The 19150-nt window shown below is 39.1% G+C and overlaps 1 protein-coding gene across 1 annotated transcript in view; it reads right to left on the reverse strand.

Moving 5' to 3' along the window:
- Window positions 1-19150, reverse strand: part of TOP1 (DNA topoisomerase I) — a 97450-nt gene that overhangs the window by 48983 nt on the left and 29317 nt on the right. Inside the window, exons 3-4 of the mRNA XM_045295501.1 lie at window positions 11134-11163; window positions 7928-8030 (exon numbers count right to left, since the gene is read on the reverse strand). Of these exons, the coding sequence (XP_045151436.1) occupies window positions 7928-8030; window positions 11134-11163 (133 nt within the window). The remainder of the gene's footprint in view (window positions 1-7927; window positions 8031-11133; window positions 11164-19150) is intronic.

Here is a 19150-nt window from a genome sequence, read left to right on the forward strand (position 1 = left end):
GAAAGAGGTGGGAGGGAAAGATACCAAGGACTCAAGTAGAAAATGTTTTGAAAATGATGATGGAAACCTATGTACAAATGTGCTTGATACAATGGATGCATGGATTGTTATAAGAACCTCCAATAAAATGATTTATAGAAGAAAAAAAACCCACTGCCTTCAATCAAATCAATTTCTTCTCATAGTGACCCTATATGAAAGACAAAATAGAAAATTACTCTGTAGGGTTTCTGAGACTATAAATCTTTATGGGAGTAGACAGCCTAATCTTAGGAAGTAATTTAAGATTATATAAATGTGTTCATTTGGGGGTTTCTCAAAACAGCAGCAAGAAAACAAAACAAAACGAACACATTCTCAAAAAAAAAGTTTGTAACAATGAAAAGAAGAGTACACAAAATGACTGTCTGTAGAGCTGCTCGGTACACAATGGATGGCTAATGCCAAACAGCTCTGCAAGAAAAACATGCAGCATTCACAGGGAATCCATGACAGATGACTCACTAAGACCAGTGGTGAGAGTGGCGATACCTGGAAGGTGGGGTAGTAGAAAGGAGGAACCAATTACAAGGATCTATATATATAACCTCTTCCTTGGGGGACAGACAACAGAAAAGTGAGTGAAGGGAGCCGTCGGACAGTGTAAGATATGACAAAATAATAATAATTTGTGGGTTATCGGGGGTTCGTGAGGGAGGGGGTAGTGGGGAGAGGGGGGAAATGAGGAGCTGATTCCAAGGGCTCAAGTGGAAAGCAAATGTTTTGAGGATGATGGCAACAAATGTACAAATGTGCTTGACACATGGATTTATGTATGGACTGGGATAAGAATTCTACGAGCCCACAATAAAATGATTTTAAAAAGAAAAAAAGAAAAAGATGCAGTTATCTGCTCCTATTCGAAAATTACAGCCTCAGAAACCCTATATAGGGTTGCTGTGAGTCAGAAGGGACCCAATAACAAAGAAAAAAAGGAGTAAGTAGCCACTATGATTTCTTCACTGTAGTAAAGGTAGTATAGAAACTTTGCTCATCTCACCCACCAATGTATTTTATAGGTGAGTAAGAGAATTCAAACTCAAGAACAATGAAATACGGAAGCCCAGATGTGGGCCAGCTGACAGATAACCCAGATAAAGAGGCCAATGGGCTCCTGGCTTTTCTTACTATTAACTGCAGTTCTTGTCTGTTATACTTAGCACCTTCAGCCCAGAAAAACAGATTTTATGATCAATATTTCATGGACTTGGTTCTAAATGGATGTGGCTAGCCTACTTGGATACCCAGAAGGTAAAAAAGGGGAGACACAGAACCAAACGATGGCATCCAGCTAGGCAAAGAGCCACAGAACCAGGACCAGGGAGCAGCTGCAGTCACACACATTTCTGTTCACAAAACTAGCAACAACTCGAGGGGAGTTTAGATTATAAGCAAACATGCTAGAAATATATCCATAAGGGGGTTTTAATTAAAACTAGTAGAAGAAACAGGCTGAGTGGGAGACAGGTGATGAGGACAAAAACAAAACCGACCCTCAACAATGCTCTTCATAATGTGTCATTCTCGTGATCAACAGATCAAACAATTGTGTTCTACAGGGTTTTCAATATAGGGGAAGTAAACTCCCGGATTCGTCTTCTTAATATGTTTAGTTTGGAAGCATCACTGAAACTTGTTCAGCATGATAGCAACAAACAAGCATTTAAATATCAATTTTACAGAAGCAAACTTTTAAAAATTGTTTCCAGCCTCTTGTTCTTAGCAACAGCCTGACATCTCTCTACTGAGTTCTCATATTTTGTGTTCTTTTACCAAAAGAACAATGTTTATTTTGTATTCTCCCAGTTTCACTTGCCACTCTTATTACCAGTTCTCAGTAATTCCTCTAGCTTCTGAATGATGTTGGTAAGGCAGCAAGGTTGCAACTGACTCTTCAAAGGGGTAGATAGGCAATATAGGCACATGGTTTTGATATCAACAGCAAAATGTTTGACTTTAATATTCCATTATATAAATAATATCTTTTCCTTTTAAAATTTTGAGACATTAATGGCCAGCTAGCAAGAAGTTTGTCTTGAGTACAAATAAAAATATATACGTATTATTGGTGGACAAATACAACTTTTTCTCTGAGAGTGAGAGACTTCCTAAACAAGTCTTATGCTTGGTGTTTTTACCCTTATTATTTCACTCAAATATCACAACACTCATGTGAGGTGAGAAATAGGCTCCACTGGTTAAAAAAACTCACTCAAAGATACAGTGCTAGTGAGAAACAAGCTGGGATTTAAACTTGGTACTTGCTATTTCCAGGTTCAGAGTAGCTTCCACTAAACTGATACCATTAAATTTAATAGATAACACTACTTAAGGTAGATTTGATATCGAAGGTTAAAATTGCTCGTAGAAACTTTCTACAATAGAGATCTTGGACATGGGAAATTACAGATCTTTAAATGGTTTCCAACATCAAGGCTCCAGTTAGCTCAGGAAGGCTCTGCCTTCCTTTATGTACCACCCGCCCTTCTCCCTTGCTCCTTGATTTTTTTCTCAGGGAAAGCCAACCTTAGAACTCAAGTTTGTTTCACTGAGAAACAGACCTTTGGCCATCACAGCACAGGCACCTTACAGACTCTCTGGCTTTCGGTTTTGTTGTTCATTATTACAGCAGACAGACTGGGGGAGGGGGGTGGAATGAGACAGGGGGTGGGGGTGGTGTGGTGTGGGTGTGTGTGTGTGTGTGTGTGTGTGTGAAACAATGCAGTGAAACATTCTATGAATACCTACCCCACACCACCAAAAAAAACACTAGTGGAGGGAGTCAGTAAAATATATTGAGGTAATTCAACATTCCTATTAAAGAAGTTAAAATCCCTTCAGTATGCTTAATTAATTGAAAAGACCATAATGGGGTGAACTATCCATCTGACTTTCCACAGAAATCTCACTCTCTCCTGCAGTCTCAAAATGGTTTTCCACTTTTAACTGCTCAGATGTGAGAGCAGGTTTGAGTCCGACCACATATGATTCAAGGTTAAGAACAGCCATGGCACAAGACATTGTAGAGAGTTGTCACACTGTGTGTTTATGAGGCCCAAGCTTTAGGTTTCTGAATACAATGCTGGCTAGCATCATCTTACAGAAACATGATTGGCCTTCAGTAGACAATGGAGCCAAATTGAGGCCACTAAAAAGATCTAATTAACTCACCTTTTCTAAATTTTTTAAAACTAGGGTTGATTTTCAAAGCAGCTAAAAGGGCTTTGCCTTCTCCATTAAAAATGAGATGAAGGGCATTTTTACCAGTAAGAAGAGTTCATGTATTGACAGCTTTTTTAAAAAAAATCATTTTATTAGAGGCTCATACAACTCTTATCACAATCCATATATACATCAATTGTGTTAAGCACATTTGTACACAGGTTGCCATCATCATTCTCAAAACACCTGCTTTCTACTTGAGCCCTTGGCATCAGCTCCTCATTCTTTTCCCCACTCTCCCTATTGATAGCCTTTTTAAAAAGATGCTAGCCCGTATACAGATTTTCCTACTTTTCCATATATAATTTAAGTATGTAAAAAATGAACTTGAAATACAGAATACATGTCAGGAGTCACAAGATAAACAAGATGTAGATTATATGAACGCCTTGAGCTCAGAAAATGAAAACACATCTTTTAAATTTGATGACTTTCAGAAAAATTATCACCAACCTAAAGAACCAGATACTTAATCCAAGTGGATTGATTCAATATCCTATATTCTCTTAATTCTGAATTCAGCAAAAATCTGGAACTGAAGAAATTAGGAACCAAAAGTATCATTAATCATTCTCCCAAGTTTCTCAGACTGTGTAGATAAGTACTGCCGATGTGGCTGGAAAAGCACTTCCTTGCTGTTGCAAAGTAGCAGTAGTCTGGCTTTCGACAATTTGTCACTCCAGTCTTTAGTGCCAAGTTTAAAATTAGCAAAGGATAGACACAGTCAAAAACTATGGAACAACTATTGCTTTTCATATCGAGTAATTTCTGCCATCAAGTCAATTCTGCCTCATAGTGAATTTATGGGACCGAGTACAACTGTCCCTCTGGGTTTCCGAGTAAGAACTCTACCCTGTAACAGGGGCTCTGGTCCAATTCCACAAGTAGAGTGGTTCCGTGTTGTTTTTTATGGGGCTTAATTTATGAGAGGACTTCAAAAAGCAGATGGAAAAATACCATTATCTGTTCTTTCTTTTCCATCAACACTTTGAAGACCGCTCTGATTTTGTGTGAGGACCAGAAATATGAAACATTGATGCTAACAGTAAGGACTGCCAACAAAGACAAATGAGAAAAGTATTTTTATTTGACTCTGGAGTGAGCATTTCCTCTGACATGACTGTCAGGATAGTCAGAGAGGGCAGTTTTTTATATTATCAGCCTAGGTGTGTGAGGAAGGTATTTTTGTGTTAACATTAAGACAGTCTGCTCACATAACTAATCTGACCAGGAGAATTTTTCTTTCTTTAATGGAATGCTATAATGGAGAAAACATACCAGGACTCAGGAGCCCCAGGCTCCCATCCTCTCTACCATAATGCTGTGTGACTCTGTGTGATTACCCGACACTACTGTCCACACAGAAAGAGAAAATGAGATGATTTTAATCACTTCTCCCTATTTTGCACCTTTGGTGTGGCAGTGAAACCAAATACTTAAGGTGAACTCTCCTGTAAGGAGGGCCCACGGAAGAAAAGGAGAACGGCTTTCCGACTATCAGGGCACTCAGTGCACGCAGTGCTGTTACTGCACAGAAGAAAACACCCCTTTGTTCTCAGGCCTACGTCGGCTGAGAACAAACGATAGGTGCTGATATGCAGCAAAGTGAGTAACATGCAAAACTTGTGCCCTCATAACAGTCACAAAATTAGCTAGGGTTGATTATCAAAGAGTTGAAAGACACAAGCGTTTGGAATAAAATATGTTGGGTTGTCCTAATGATTCTAGATTTCAGAGGTGACTAACCTATTATTCTCAGTTTCTGCAATTTGCTGCAGAAGTAAACTGAAGAAAGTCACAACTATTAGAAAGTAAGGAGTAATTTAACTAAAAAGAATAGAGCATACAGTATTTTACTGGAATATAAATATACATACTTTGTTGCAAAGCAGCACTGTATCCGTAGAGGTCGAAACAGGAAGTGTTTAAAAGTTTTCTTTACAACATACCATCTACTCAAATGGATCTTAAAGTTGCTCACATGTGAATTATAGGCTCTGGGCTAGATTTAGTCACATGTAAACAGAAATTCAGTGGTTTGGGTTAATGCTCAACATACTATTATTTTCTTAAGTTACTTGGATTAAAGGTGAAGGAAATATTAAAGTACATAAAAATGCATGAAATAAATTCCTGAATTTACTTTGGTCATATAATCTTGGGAAAGGATGCTTTTTATAGATAAATACACAATCTCCCCTCGTTTTTACAACAGTTTTTAGTTAAAGAGTTGTATATTTTTCATCATCCCCCAATAATTCCCTTTGAAGCATATACTATGAAGAAATTGAGGAACATTAGGTAACTACCCAAGATATGTGCCTGAGCCCCAGGCCTTCTACTAGGTAAAAGCAATTAAGGGTACTGTGGGCTTCTCAAGAAAAATGGCATTAAGATCACGTCTTCTTTTTTTTTTTTGGTGGTAAGAGATTTTGATAAAACAAGAGAGGACTAGATGTCTGTTCCACAGCCATTTAGGGCATCTCTCCCCATCTCCAATCATAAATTACATTTGGTAGAAATAAGGATGGGCCACATAAAGTCATGTTTACAACACACGTTTCTTTTTTTCCCAGTACTATGGCTTTTATCTTTTTTTTAAACTTACAACAATTTTATTTACATATTTATTTTTCTCTCTCTTTTAAAAATCATTTTATTGGGGGCTCATACTATCAAGAATCTTTTTAGAGATTTCTAGTAACAAAAATTAGCCCTTTGCCATCGCAGTATTCCATAAATATGCCAGTTGTTTCTTAATATGATGAAGTTCTTCATAGTCAAAATCATCTTTCCTGTTTTGGGGTACCTCACTGGATCAACAAGCATGGCACACATATGGCAGGAAGGACAGAGTTGCTTGAAAAGTGAGTGTCAAAGGGAAATAGCTTGTAGAAGACTGAGAAGATGACCAGAGACTACAGAGAAGATTGGGTGGGGGTGGGGGATTTGGGTACATCCTATCTCATTGATTCAATAACTGTGTTCTAGTAAATGCTAATTGTTTGGCAGCCTTCATACTAGATGTTAAGGATGGAAAATGAGTACGACAGACCCTAAATCTATTCTCAGGAATTAAAGACTGCATGTCACGTATACAAACAAGTAGAGACCATTACAATAGTAACAAAATTTGGTGACCAGTGTCACAGGGTGGTGTTGACGTTGATGCTGTACCACTGCATCAATTTTGATTGACAGCAATCCCATGGGACAGAGTAGAAGTATCTCATACTTCTCTTGGCTGTCACCTTTACGAAAACAGGTTACCAGGTTCTTTTCCCACAGAACTGCTGGGTGGGTCCTAACCACCAACCTTTTGGGTGACCTGTTGAGTACTTAATTTCTGCTTCATTGGGGTATATTCAGGTAAATGTCAAGACAGCACAAGAAGAGTAGTGGGGGGTGAAGGGTACCTGAATGAAGTAAAGCTAAATGACAACTAGGAAAATGTTATTAGAAGAACATTAAAGAGTTTTCCAAATTGTCAACATTATGTTTGAAGGCCAATAGGTATCAGAAAGCATGCTGTGCTCAGAGTGACTAGCTGCAGAATACGAGAGTATGTGAGGGAGTAAATGGAGAAAGGTAACAGAGGCAAGACAGTCAGAGCCCAGAGCGTTAATGAATTACCATCTGCATTACAAGACATAATCAGAGAATGGGAAGCAGAGAAGCACAAAAGCCAAGAAAAAGGATCTAAAATTGGAGGGCTGGGCCCAGGTTTGTGCAGTTGGAAAGACAGACTGTATAGTTTGCTTTTTACTAAGGCAAAGTAGAACTGCTCCACAGGGTTTCCAAAGATAAAAATCTTTACAAAAGCAGACTTTGTCTTTTCCCCATGTAAGGAGAAGCTGTTGAGTGTGAACTGCTGGTCTTTCGGTATCCACTGTACAACAGGGCTCCTTGGCTGTTAGATAGACTATTCTATATTAATATCAACTGGACCAAGTTGGTTGATGATACTCAGGAGTCTTCTGTAAATCCTTATGGATTTCCTACTTGCACTACCAATTATCGAGAGGGGAGTAAACAAAATCTCTATCTGTAACTGTAGATTTGCTTATTTTTATGCTTTTGTTTCTACTTTATACCGAACCTCTGATATTAGTATATAAATACTTGTTATTCCTTGATGCTTATCATTGACATAAATGTTTATCCCTACTCAGTAATTTTTCTTTGTCCTAGAACCTATTTTGTTGAATGTTAATATAGCTAATAATCTGATCAAATTTAGGAACCCTTTTAGGAAAATCTGACCTAGTCAAGCTAATGTGCTTAACTTCAGACGCTCGCACTCCACTAAGATCCAAATTAAGAATCTTTACCTTTAAAGTTCAGCTCACATTAAAAGTAATTTTAAAATTCAGGTCTTCAATCCAGTTACTTTAATTAAGCAAACACTATCAAATGAACACTTCGAATACTTGAATTCATGGTTGACTGGATTTAGAAACAATGTTTATAAATTAAAAATAAAGTTCACCATCTGTGTTTTGCACATCCTTGAACTGAACAATGGCAGTCCATGTAATGCCTAAATTAACCGAGGCTATCCTATTAGCAACTGCAGGGGCAAATAAATAGTCCCTGCTTGCTTTGTTGTTCGTTCAAGTTAAGACCTACTGCAAGTGAGCCAATCCACTTCTAATGCAACCCTTACCTGTTGCTATGCTTGGATTTTTCTCGGTCCTTTTCCTTGTCCTTCTTGTGTTCTTTGTGGCGATGTTCTCGGTCTTTGTGTTTATCTTTGTGTTTGTGAGAATCTGCAACCACAAAAGAGGAGTCAATTAAAAGAAGCTCACCTACCTAGACAAACAGGTCTTGATGAACTGACTATATGTATAGGGCATGGTAGCCTTAACACCACATCCCACTGGGAAGGAAAGATTTCACTATGAAGTTCCAAATCAGGCATCCCCTTGCCTTGATTCTAAAACTCGTACATTATGTTACACATAAGCTTGAGGAGAAAAAACAACAACAACCAATTCTACTATGAAAGGAACCCTAAAATTTGACATCTTTCTCCCTAGATCTTTTATTAGGTAAGCCTAAGCCATAATATTACAAAGAAACCTTTTAACACAATTTTTCATGTTCAGATAGCTGTGTATCTGTAAAACTCCTGGGAAATCCAAACTTCAATAGTTTTTATAATCAACTTTGAAAAATACTCATTTAAAAGATACAGGTGTATATCCACTAGTAGATGATAATCCATTCAACAAAATACTACGTGCAGCCATAAGAATGAGTCCTCAAAACAGACAATGAAGATTCAGAAGATATTCATTACCTCAAAAAGGTTTTCTCTTTTGGCCCCCTCCCCGCCAGACATTCCCTACCTTCTGTCCCCAAACCCAAGGCAATCACGAAACTGTAAGCACTACTGAATAGATTTGTCTAGATTTCGAAACAGTTTCACAGAAATGGGATAAAAAAGAATTTACTCTCTTATGCCTGGTTTTTTCAACCACGTTGTTCAATTTATTAGTAGTTCATTTCATTCTATAGCCTGGTGGTAAAATGGTAAAGAATTGGGTAGACAATTGAAAAGCTGGAGACTCTAGACCAGAGGAGGTACACTGGTACAGATAGGAACTGAAAATACAGGGAATCCAGGATGGATGAGCCCTATAGGACCAGTGGTGTGAGTGGCAAAACAGGGAGGGTAAAGGGAGAATGGGTAGGGAAGAGGGAACCGATTACATGGAACTGTGTGTGACCTCCTCCCTGGGGGACAGACAACCGAAAAGTGGGTGAAGGGAGAAGTCGGACAGGGCAAGATAGGGCTCATGTGGGAGAGGGGAGCGGGGAGGGAGGGGAAAAATGAGGACCTAATGTCGGGGGTTTAAATGGAGAGAAAATGTTTTGAGAAATGATGTACAAATACGCTTTACACAATTGATGTGTGTATGGATTGGGATAACAGTTGTATGAGCCCCTAATAAAATGTTTAAAAAATAAAAAAAAGAAAAGCTGGAGACTCAATCCATCAAGTGGCTTTGCAGGAGGAAAGTCCATTTGATCTGATCATGTAATAATCACAGCCATAAGAACACCATAAGAGGCAGCAGTTCTACACGGGGTCCCTATGAATCAAAAACAACTTGATGGCACATAGCATTCTATTTTTATTTTATCTATTCACGTGTTGAGTGATATGAGTTGTTTCTGAGTATTACAAATATATTATAAATACATTTGCTGTTGAGGAGTAACCATTTCTTTTGGGCAAAAAAAACCAAGAGTGAAATGCTGCCTGATTCTGCACCTTATTCATGATTATAGACATGTTTTAAAAGTTTAGTCAATGGAAAAACATTGTTCTAATCCATTGGATCTTCGCTCGCTAATTTTCAGATCTCCAGGCCTTTCTAGTCTATGCACCGCACTGAACCATGACCATCATTGTTAGTTGGTCCTTCTGCTATCTCAAGTACAGGTGGTAACATTCCAGCATCGCAGCAACACACAAGTGACATTATATATAACACATTGACAAAGTGGTTGTGCCATTATGCTTTTCCAGCAGCAATACATTAATTAGAATTCCAACTACTTCAAATTTTCATCAATGCCTACTATTGTCAGTCTTTCATTTTAACTGGCATTTCCCTGCATATTAAACAGTGCTTAAAGGTAAACACCTTTTCATGTGCATTCAAGGTGTCCTAGTGGTGCAACAATTAAGCATTCTTTCACTCCTTAGGTGAAAGGTTGATGGCCTAACACAGGGCCACCTTGGGAGAAAGCACTGGTGATCTGCTCTCATAAGATTAGTCTACAAACCACCATGAGGCAGTTCTACTGTCACCTTATCCTACCCATCCTATAGCACTGATCTTGCCTCTTCAGACTTTTCATAGTTTCCCAAACTTAAAGAACATGTCCCTCAAGGATGTGCCATTTTAATGTGGTATAACTAGAAGAACATAGAATTCTTTGGGAAAGGGTTAGACAGAAACATTGCTTCCAGAAGTGTATGGACCTTAATAGAGGATATGAGAAACAAAAGCTCTACATTTTTTGATACTTTTACTTAACAAAGGTGTCATGATTTTTGTGGCAATACTTTTTGAGCAACTTAGAGATATTTTGCCTCATCAAATTTTTAAATGGCAAATCACTTCACCTAACAAAAATGAAGCAGTATTTTTAATTACCAAGCTTAAAATTTTATTTTAACAAGTACAAGTATTAAGCAAAAGATAATAGTAGTTAAAAAGTTACTAAAATGTACTAAATTTAAGGGAAGCAAATAAATGGCAAACTAGATTATTTCCACATAAATTTCAGTTAACCAATATAGTAATAATACTGCTACTCATTTCTTAAGGCTTAAATTTCAAAACTGACTTTAAGTCAGGTCCCCAAGCTTTTTTTTTTTTAAAGCAATTGCTATTCCAAACTGTAGAATCCAAATGTCCAATGAGACACTTAGGACTTGGGTCAGGTTTATCTGACCTAGGTCTCACTGGTGCAAGCAAGACCAATGTGAGTTATCTGTACTGCAACTGTCCCTAAGTCATTACATTCCTACTGTGTGCTCAAATTGCATTATGTACTGGCAAACAGCTCGAAAAACTTTGAACTGTCACCCAATCTATTCCAATCCATAGGAACCCTATAGGACAGGGTAGAACTGTCCCTGTGGACTTGAGACTGCAACCCTTTACAGAAGTAGAAAGGTTCCTCCTTTCTCCCATGGAGCTGTTTTGAACTGCTGACCTCACAGCAGAACACGGAGCTCACTATATCATTAGGTAAAGCTAATAGAAAGTATAATACATGGCAATAACTTTAAATACCTGCATGACTACTATGTGGATTATAGTATAATATAGGGAAGAGACATAAACTTACTTTGTATAGCTCCGCATGACAGGCTGGGACCTGAGAAAAAACAAAAGAGAGGCAAATATGGGTCAGCACACACAGAACTGCCCACAAATCAAATGGGGTGCCTCCTGAACACCAGAAGGGTTTAAACAAATTAAATAACCAACTCACATGAAGATTATATAAATGATCTGCCCCGGGCAAACCTAGGTATCAAATATTTTTAAAAGATTCATACTGACCTATTTATGGGTGAATTACTTGGGGAATTAACTTTAAATTAGCCCCCATGGGGCAGAGATTGGTAACAGATTGGCAGTAAGAGTGGTTGAAGTTGGGTGATGGATACATGGACACTTACTATGCTTTCTCCACTGCTGAGTCAGCTTCAAATGTTTCATCATAAAAACGAAACATCTTTTCTAAGCTTTTTTCAGGGTTTGTTTTCTTCTGGTTATTATGTAAGGACACATGGAAAAACCTAGCCTAATTTTAAGAAAAGGACTTGTGTTAGGCGGTTAAAGAAAAAACTTGACCAATAAAATTAACCCAAAAGTCAGGCTGTCCTAATCTAAAGGGTAACAAGGAACCACTTCAAGCAGAAAAGGAGCAAAATAAAAGCCATACTTAGAAGATTAATTGAAAGGAAGTGTGGGTAGAAGAGCAGAAGTAAAATCACTAGCTGGAGGTTTTTGTAGCAATGAAGGAAAAAAATATTAGCAAATGGACTGAGAAAGAAAAAAGTTTTAAGGGGGCAGGTGGGCGGAAGTAGATCCTGTTTGGAGAGCACAGCGTCTACATGTGAAAAATGCAGGGTCCAGCGATTAGAAAAATGAAAGGTCTCTGCAGAAATAGCAAAGCTGTACAGTACAAAAATGGTGAGAAAGAAAACCCAGGGGCATGGTAACCCTAGTGAAGTTCTATTAGATTTAAGGTTAAAAAGTGGAGCATCTGACTAAACATATTGGTTGGATGAGAACTGGGGAAGTGCAAAGCTACTAAGAACATACCAAAAATATCCCCTTAAACAGTAAAGCCATTTGTTTTGGACAGCATACCAATGGCCTTGAGGGGTTTACCCTTAGCTGGGCCAAAGAACAAATACTGTTAAAATGATTTGGAGAAGAGATCTTGCTACTTAAAAGATTTGATCACTGCAAATATAACTAAGTAGAACCTGACAGACAGAATAATGAACGGTGCAAGTCAAGTAATTACACAAAATCCAGTTACCTAATAGGTATTGACGGAAGGCATCTGTTTTATTACTGGATTCAGATTTATAATGAAGGTTAATTCCATCAACAGGCCCCAGTACATTTTATATTTATCATCTCTGATTTTATAACGAGGGGTGGTGGTGGTGCACATAGGGAGTGTCATCTACCCTATTTTTCACATAAAATGCATAATGCACACACACAACACACATAATGTATAGGAAACTAACATGAAAGAGTATTGCAGTTTGTGAAACCCACAAAAAAGCAGGCATTTGTGTAAAATTATGGCATTTCATCAAATCTAAGGCTTATTTTACCTCATTTACGATCTCAGAATTTAAGTTGCACTTGACCCGCAAATCTACAGATTTGACAGAAGATGTTTGTACATGAGTATCGGACTCTGCTGCAAATATGTCCATGAATGTGGTGGAGCAAGCACGGGCAAAGTAAGTGAACAGGTGCAACTACTGGAGGAAAAAAGAGTGAAGAAAACTGATTAACTTTAAAAATAATTAGTCCAATAAACAACTCAAGGGCCATGTGAATAGCAGGCTCCACAACCCTGACACCAGAAGAACATCTAGTGCCCACTAACTGCTCTGAAAAGGGTCACCTTAGGAAGTCCTGGGCAGAATGTGAGAAAAAGTGGAACAAAACTCAAAATCACAAAAAAGGCCGGGCTTAGTTGTCAGGCAGAAAGAAACTGATGAAATCCCAGACCATGGCTCTTAGTCGCCACTCTTCAGGTATGAAACAAATTCACCTTTGTGTCAATTTCCACCTAAATAACATATCTATAAGGGAACAATAACACTAAGGAAGTACATACACCTTAGAATAATAAACTATTTGAGGTCAAAAGGACAAAGTTCAGAGAGGTTAAGAAAGAAGAAATGAAAACAAGTAATGTAGGCAGACATTACACTGTGGGAACTGCAATCAAGGAGAAACAATGGGCATAAACTACTGAATGGAAAACGGGTCTGTTCTCTAACCCACCCTTTGTCCAATTCACAGTAAAGTTCTAGGAAGAAATGCCACTGCAGTGCAAATAAAAAACGAGAATGACAAGAACTGATGTTGGAGAAGTAACACTGGTTAAAACTTATGGGTCATTATAAAAGAAGCCGAATCTCACTGTTGCAATGCCTATGGAGGGGGCAATTGGGTAAATCTGGTAGTAACTGAGTCCAGCATAATTGGGTCCAATATTGAAACGTCTCAATGTGCTACCTCTAACAAAACCTCCTTCCCCTCCAACAGTCCCATGAAGATATACCTCCAAGGTGTACCTTTAGAAAAGGGGGGGTGATAGTGGCAAAGGTAAGAAGGAGGACAAGTAACAAGGAAAGGAAAGTCAAAAAGCAAATTAAGAAAAGAATGTAAGGAAAAACTTAACGTCTGGGGGAATTCTATTAGAATTTTTCTATTTTCAACATTCAGAGCTATAGCTGCAAATGTGCTGATTAAATATTTTATTAAAGTATTACCTATATACTTGAGTATAAGCTGACCCCAGTATACACCGAGGCACCTAATTTTAATACAAAAACAGCATTTTAAAGCTCGGCTTATACTGGAGTATATACAGTATTTAACAATAAAAGGCAGAAAATGTATGCTAGGCATACCAGCATGAAGCAGGGAACCAGTAGAGAGGTCTGAGGGGCCAGCCCCAATCCCAACTACATGGACAACCCCACCTCCCTGCAGAAGAATTCACTGTAGCACTGAAGCTACAGCTCAGGGAGAGGGACATGTCTGATCAGAGCACACAGGAGTAAATGAAGAGAGAGGAAGAGAGAGTGGAACACATCCTGGCCCAAGTCCTGAGGACGATATTCCCGCTCAGAACAGCCAAAGCAGAGAGGTCCACAGGGCTGGCCCATTAAGAGACATGACGTCCCTCACTGACCCATGGCCCTACAGGGGACAACACTGGAGACACAGTGCAGGAATTGCGCCCAATCTGACCCCACCACACTGAGGCGAAACACTAAGGGTGTGCAACAAAAAAGCAAGGGAACAGAACAATGAAATCCACGGGGAATACCAAAAATAGACTTTGGAGACAGGGCATGGCACCCCATCAGATGACTGGAAAACACTCCCTAAAGGTCAATAAACAGACCTTGAACTATTTACAGGCTTTTCTCTCTGTTTGGTCTTTTTGTTGTTGTTTCGTTTTCTTTTGTTGCTTTGTTTTGCTCATTTTTTGTGCATACTATTATCTCTGCAGGTCTATCTAGATAAGATTGGTGGGATAAACAATCTGGAGGAGAAAATAACTGACCGATGGTTCCTGAGGGACATGGGAGAGGGAGAGGCAGGGGAATGGAAGTGGATGTTAACAAACCCAGGGGGCAAGGGAACAAGTGATCCAAAAATCGATGGCGAGGAGGGTATAGGAGGCCTGGTAGGGCTTGATCAATGGCAATATAACCCAGAGGAATTACTGAAACCCAAATGAAGGCTGAACATGCCAATGGAGGAAAGTAAAAGGAAAGAGAGGAAAGAACTAGAAGGCAAAGGGCATTTACAGAGGTCTTAATACAGGCATGTACATATGTAAATCTATATATGATGGAGAAATAGCTCTATGTGCATATATTTATAGGTTTAGTATTAAGGTAGCAGATGGATATTGGACATACTCAAGTACTCTCTCAATGCAAGAACGTTTTGTTCTATTAACCTGGCTTTCCATGATGCTCACCTTCCTGACATGATCGCTAAAGACAAAGTGGGTGAAGAAAGCTAATGGTACCTGGCTATCAAAAGATATAGCGTCTGGGGTCTTAAAGGCTTGAAGGTAAACAAGAGGCCATCTAGCTCAGAAGCAACAAAGCCCACATGGAGGAAGCACACCAGCCTGTGCGATCACAAGGTGTCGATAGAATCAGGTATCAGGCATCAAAGAACAAAAAATCATATCGTTGTGAGTGACAAGGAGTGCGGAGTGGAGACCTAAAGCCCATCTGTGGGCAACCTGGTCATTCCAGTCCCTTACAGAAGGGTCGTGGGGAGGAGTCTAGCCAGTCAGGCTGCAGTATGGCACCAATGTAACATACAACTTTCGTCTAGTTCTTTAATGTTTCTTCCCCACCCCACCCCCACTACCATGATGCCAATTCTACCTTACAAATCTGGCTAGACCAGAGGATGTACACTGGTACAGATAAGAACAGAAAACACAGGGAATCCAGAACAGATAAACCCCTCAGAACCAATGAGAATAGCGATTCTAGGAGAAGGGAAAGGTAGGAGGAGAAAGGGGGAACCAATCACAATGATCTACGTATAGCTCCCTCCCAGGGAGATGGACAACAGAAAAGTGGGTGAAGGGAGACATTGGACAGTGTAGGACATGAAAAAATAATAATGTGTATGTTATCATGGGTAAATGAGGGGAGGAGGAGAAAAAATAAGGAGCTGATACAAGGGCACAAGTAGAAAGAAAATGTTTCAAGAATGATGATGGCAACAAATGTACAAAAGTGCTTGACACATGGATGTATGTAATGGATTGTGGTAAGAGTTATACGAGCCCCCCCCAAAATGATTTTTAAAAAAAGCAAATTAAGTCAGTAGAGAAGAAGCCTTTTTAAATTGGAATGTGCTGCAACTGAATTAATATTTTCTACACCTAAAATCTCAAATATTTCAAGTAACAGTGTTTTTGTTACATCATAATGTGCCTGTATTTAGAAATCAGTTAACAAATACTTTCCTGGAGGTTTGTCAAAAAAGGTGTCAAAATTGTCTACTTTTTAGAAGGCACAGAATTTCTTAACTTATGGACAAGTAACAATTAAGATAATAAAGGGAACAGCCTGGTTCCATCCGAAAACAAGCAGAAATAAAGAGCGTAGATCTACCAGGGGCAGTGAGGAATGAGGCCCGGACTCCCTAGAGGAGACAGTGTTTGACTAAAGTCTGGTGAAAGGCTTAGAGGGAGTTGGCAAAGCAGGGAGGCGTTCTTGGCAGATGGGCCAGCCAAATTACAGTAAGAAACAAATGGGCCACAAAATGCACTATATTATTACTGCTGAAAATCTTATTCCTCATGATTGAGCAAAATTGAATGAGCTCTACTTCTACTTCCTGCTAGGAGGCAACAGTCAACTCAATATAAAATCCCAAAGTTATCTGAAGAGCCCTGGTGGCACAACAGATACACACAGTTACCAGTGCTCCTTGGGACAAAGATGTGCCAGGGTTTTTTTTTGTTTTTTTAATGTAGCATTGGAATTGACTTGATGGCAGTAGTTCTTATTTTTTGTGTTTGAGGCTATATTATGTCCCCAAAGCAAAAAAAAAGATAGATACACTCACATTTCTAGCTTTAGAGGCCCAATCCGCTGCTTAGACAGAAAGGAAACAAAACACTTAAGAAGTTCTAGTCCCAAATAAATTAAGCAAAATTTGATCCAATGGTTATCAAGTCTCTGAAAACTAGCCTATTCCCAGGATGACAATGAAGCTACAGATTTGGAAATAAAATGCAGTCAACCCCCAAATGGACAAATCTGGGTCAAGCCAGGCAAAAACTAAGCACTCACACTCCACAGGGAACCCAGACACTATACATATTGTGTGAGAAAGGAAGCCAAGTCCATAAAATACTTTGTTAAACATGTTCAAGAATGATGAAGCACAAACATCCTAGCTAAACTCTGGTGGCTGGGAAGGAACTCTGAAGGAAGCTGGGCAAAGAAGACCGGTTGAACAGTGATAGAGATCTGATTCAAATCATTACCCTGCCACTTACTGAGACACATTGGGTTAAGTCTTTAAGGAGGTCAGTGGTTAAAAGTTTCAAGTTCCCATTCATTTCCTACTATGGTAGAGATAACCAGTGGCTTTCGTGAATTTCTGAAACTAGGGCTCATAAAATTTAACTAACCTTAAAGAATTTTATCTCAATAGACAACAAAATGCTTTGTGTGTGATTGTATGAAAATTCTTCACTTATCTCCAAGAAATTAGACTTGTTGACAGTTATTAATGACACAGCTATTATTTAAACCAATCATTTCATACAATTTAGGATTGAGGCTCTGTCTGTGAATTTGAGGCAGCAACTGGCCCCAATAGACCTTGCCCAGCTAGTCTAACATGGACAAAAGGTTATCATCAAATTTAATCTGTCTTCTTTCCTATACTTCTGGTTTCATTCCTGTACTTTCTAGGAAGGAAAAACCCTTATTTAGAAAGAAAAATTCAGCCTGTTCTAACACTCCTTCCTGTAGGTTCTTTTGGCTTCTGGGTACTGACAACTACCACCAGCAACCCCCATACAGAAACATATTTGCATTCGCTTGGCTGCTGTCACTCACTGAGTGTGTAACAGTGTCAGTGTTGCTAATCTTATTCCACCCCAGGTTTCTAAAGCAGTCACACTGTGAACCAAGCACCAGCATTTACACTTTCTCAAGAGAGAAAAAGCTAAGAATCCACATGGAATACTGAATAATTTTATCAACTACTCCAAGTTTTGACAGTATTTGCCGTTCTTTTAAAGTACTGAATTAATCACATCAGGGAAGAAAAGAATTTTTTGCTTCCTTATAAACAATATAAAGAAGAGCCTTTTGTTAATACAGGCTCCTTTACACTTAATTTTTGTTAACAAGCTCTGAGACTGATAGCTGGTTATGATGGGCTCCTCTAAAGACAATCAGCAAAGTCAAGTGTGGAGTGGATGGGATGAAGAATGGAGTTACACAATCAAAACTGCCTTCCCCAGGAAACCTGAATGGCCAATAAGCATATTAGAAAATGTTCCCGATCATTACTCACCCAGGAAATGCAAACTAAAACAACTATGATACCACCTAACACCCACAAAGACAGCCCAACTCAAAAAATCAGAAAACAACAAATGTTAGAGGGGGTGTGGTGAGATAGGAACACTCATTCACTGCTGGTGGTCTTATAGAGACTTACAACCATTGTTTGGCAATACCCCAAACAAATGGAAATTGAGTTAACCTTACAACCCAGCAATTCTACTACTGAGTATATTCCCAAAAGAAATAAACAGACCACGATCAGATATCTGAGCTCCAAAGTTAATCACTGTGCAGTTCACAACCACAAAGAGTTAGAAACACCCTAAATTTTCATTAACAGATGAATCGATTAAAAATCTCTAATGTATACACACAATGGAGTACTACACATCCCTAAAAAAGTGATGAAAAGATACAGCACCTCCTCTCGTGGAGAGGTGGAGGATATTATGTTGAGTGAATTTATCCAAGCACAAAAGGACAAGAACAACATGAGTCCACTGAGATTAAGTTCAAACAGCAGAACAGACAGACCTAGGGAGAAATGCATATAGCACCGTTCCCAGGTTGAGAACCAGATACTCTGGCAAGAGCCAGACCAAACCCAAGATGCATACATCATTAAAAAAATTAAAAGATACAGATAGCACCGGTATGCCTTTACAGTCCCGAGTAGACCTCATTCCGGTGTGCAAATCCTTGAGGACAATGTTCCTGCTTGGAGCAGTTCATTCAGAGAAGACCACAGGGTTGGTCTCAGCTAGAGACATGATATCCCCTCCCCAGATGACAGGGGTACAGAGGACAGCATTGAAGATACAGTTCAGGAAAATGGCCAGTCTGGTCCACCCACATGGAGGGGAGTGCAACAGACCAGCAATGGGAGCAGAGCCACAAAGTCCCTGAGGAATCCCAATTGTACATTTCTTGCTTTGGGAGAGTGCTCAGCACCTCATCGGAACTGGTTGGAGTTACTCACAAGGGGACATCACTGAAAATCTAGAGCTGTGTGTGTGTGTG

This window comes from Echinops telfairi, unplaced genomic scaffold, assembly GCF_000313985.2.
Source record: "Echinops telfairi isolate 266 unplaced genomic scaffold, ASM31398v2 ScPeMD7_5592;HRSCAF=6446, whole genome shotgun sequence".
In the NCBI taxonomy this organism is placed as follows: domain Eukaryota; kingdom Metazoa; phylum Chordata; class Mammalia; order Afrosoricida; family Tenrecidae; genus Echinops; species Echinops telfairi.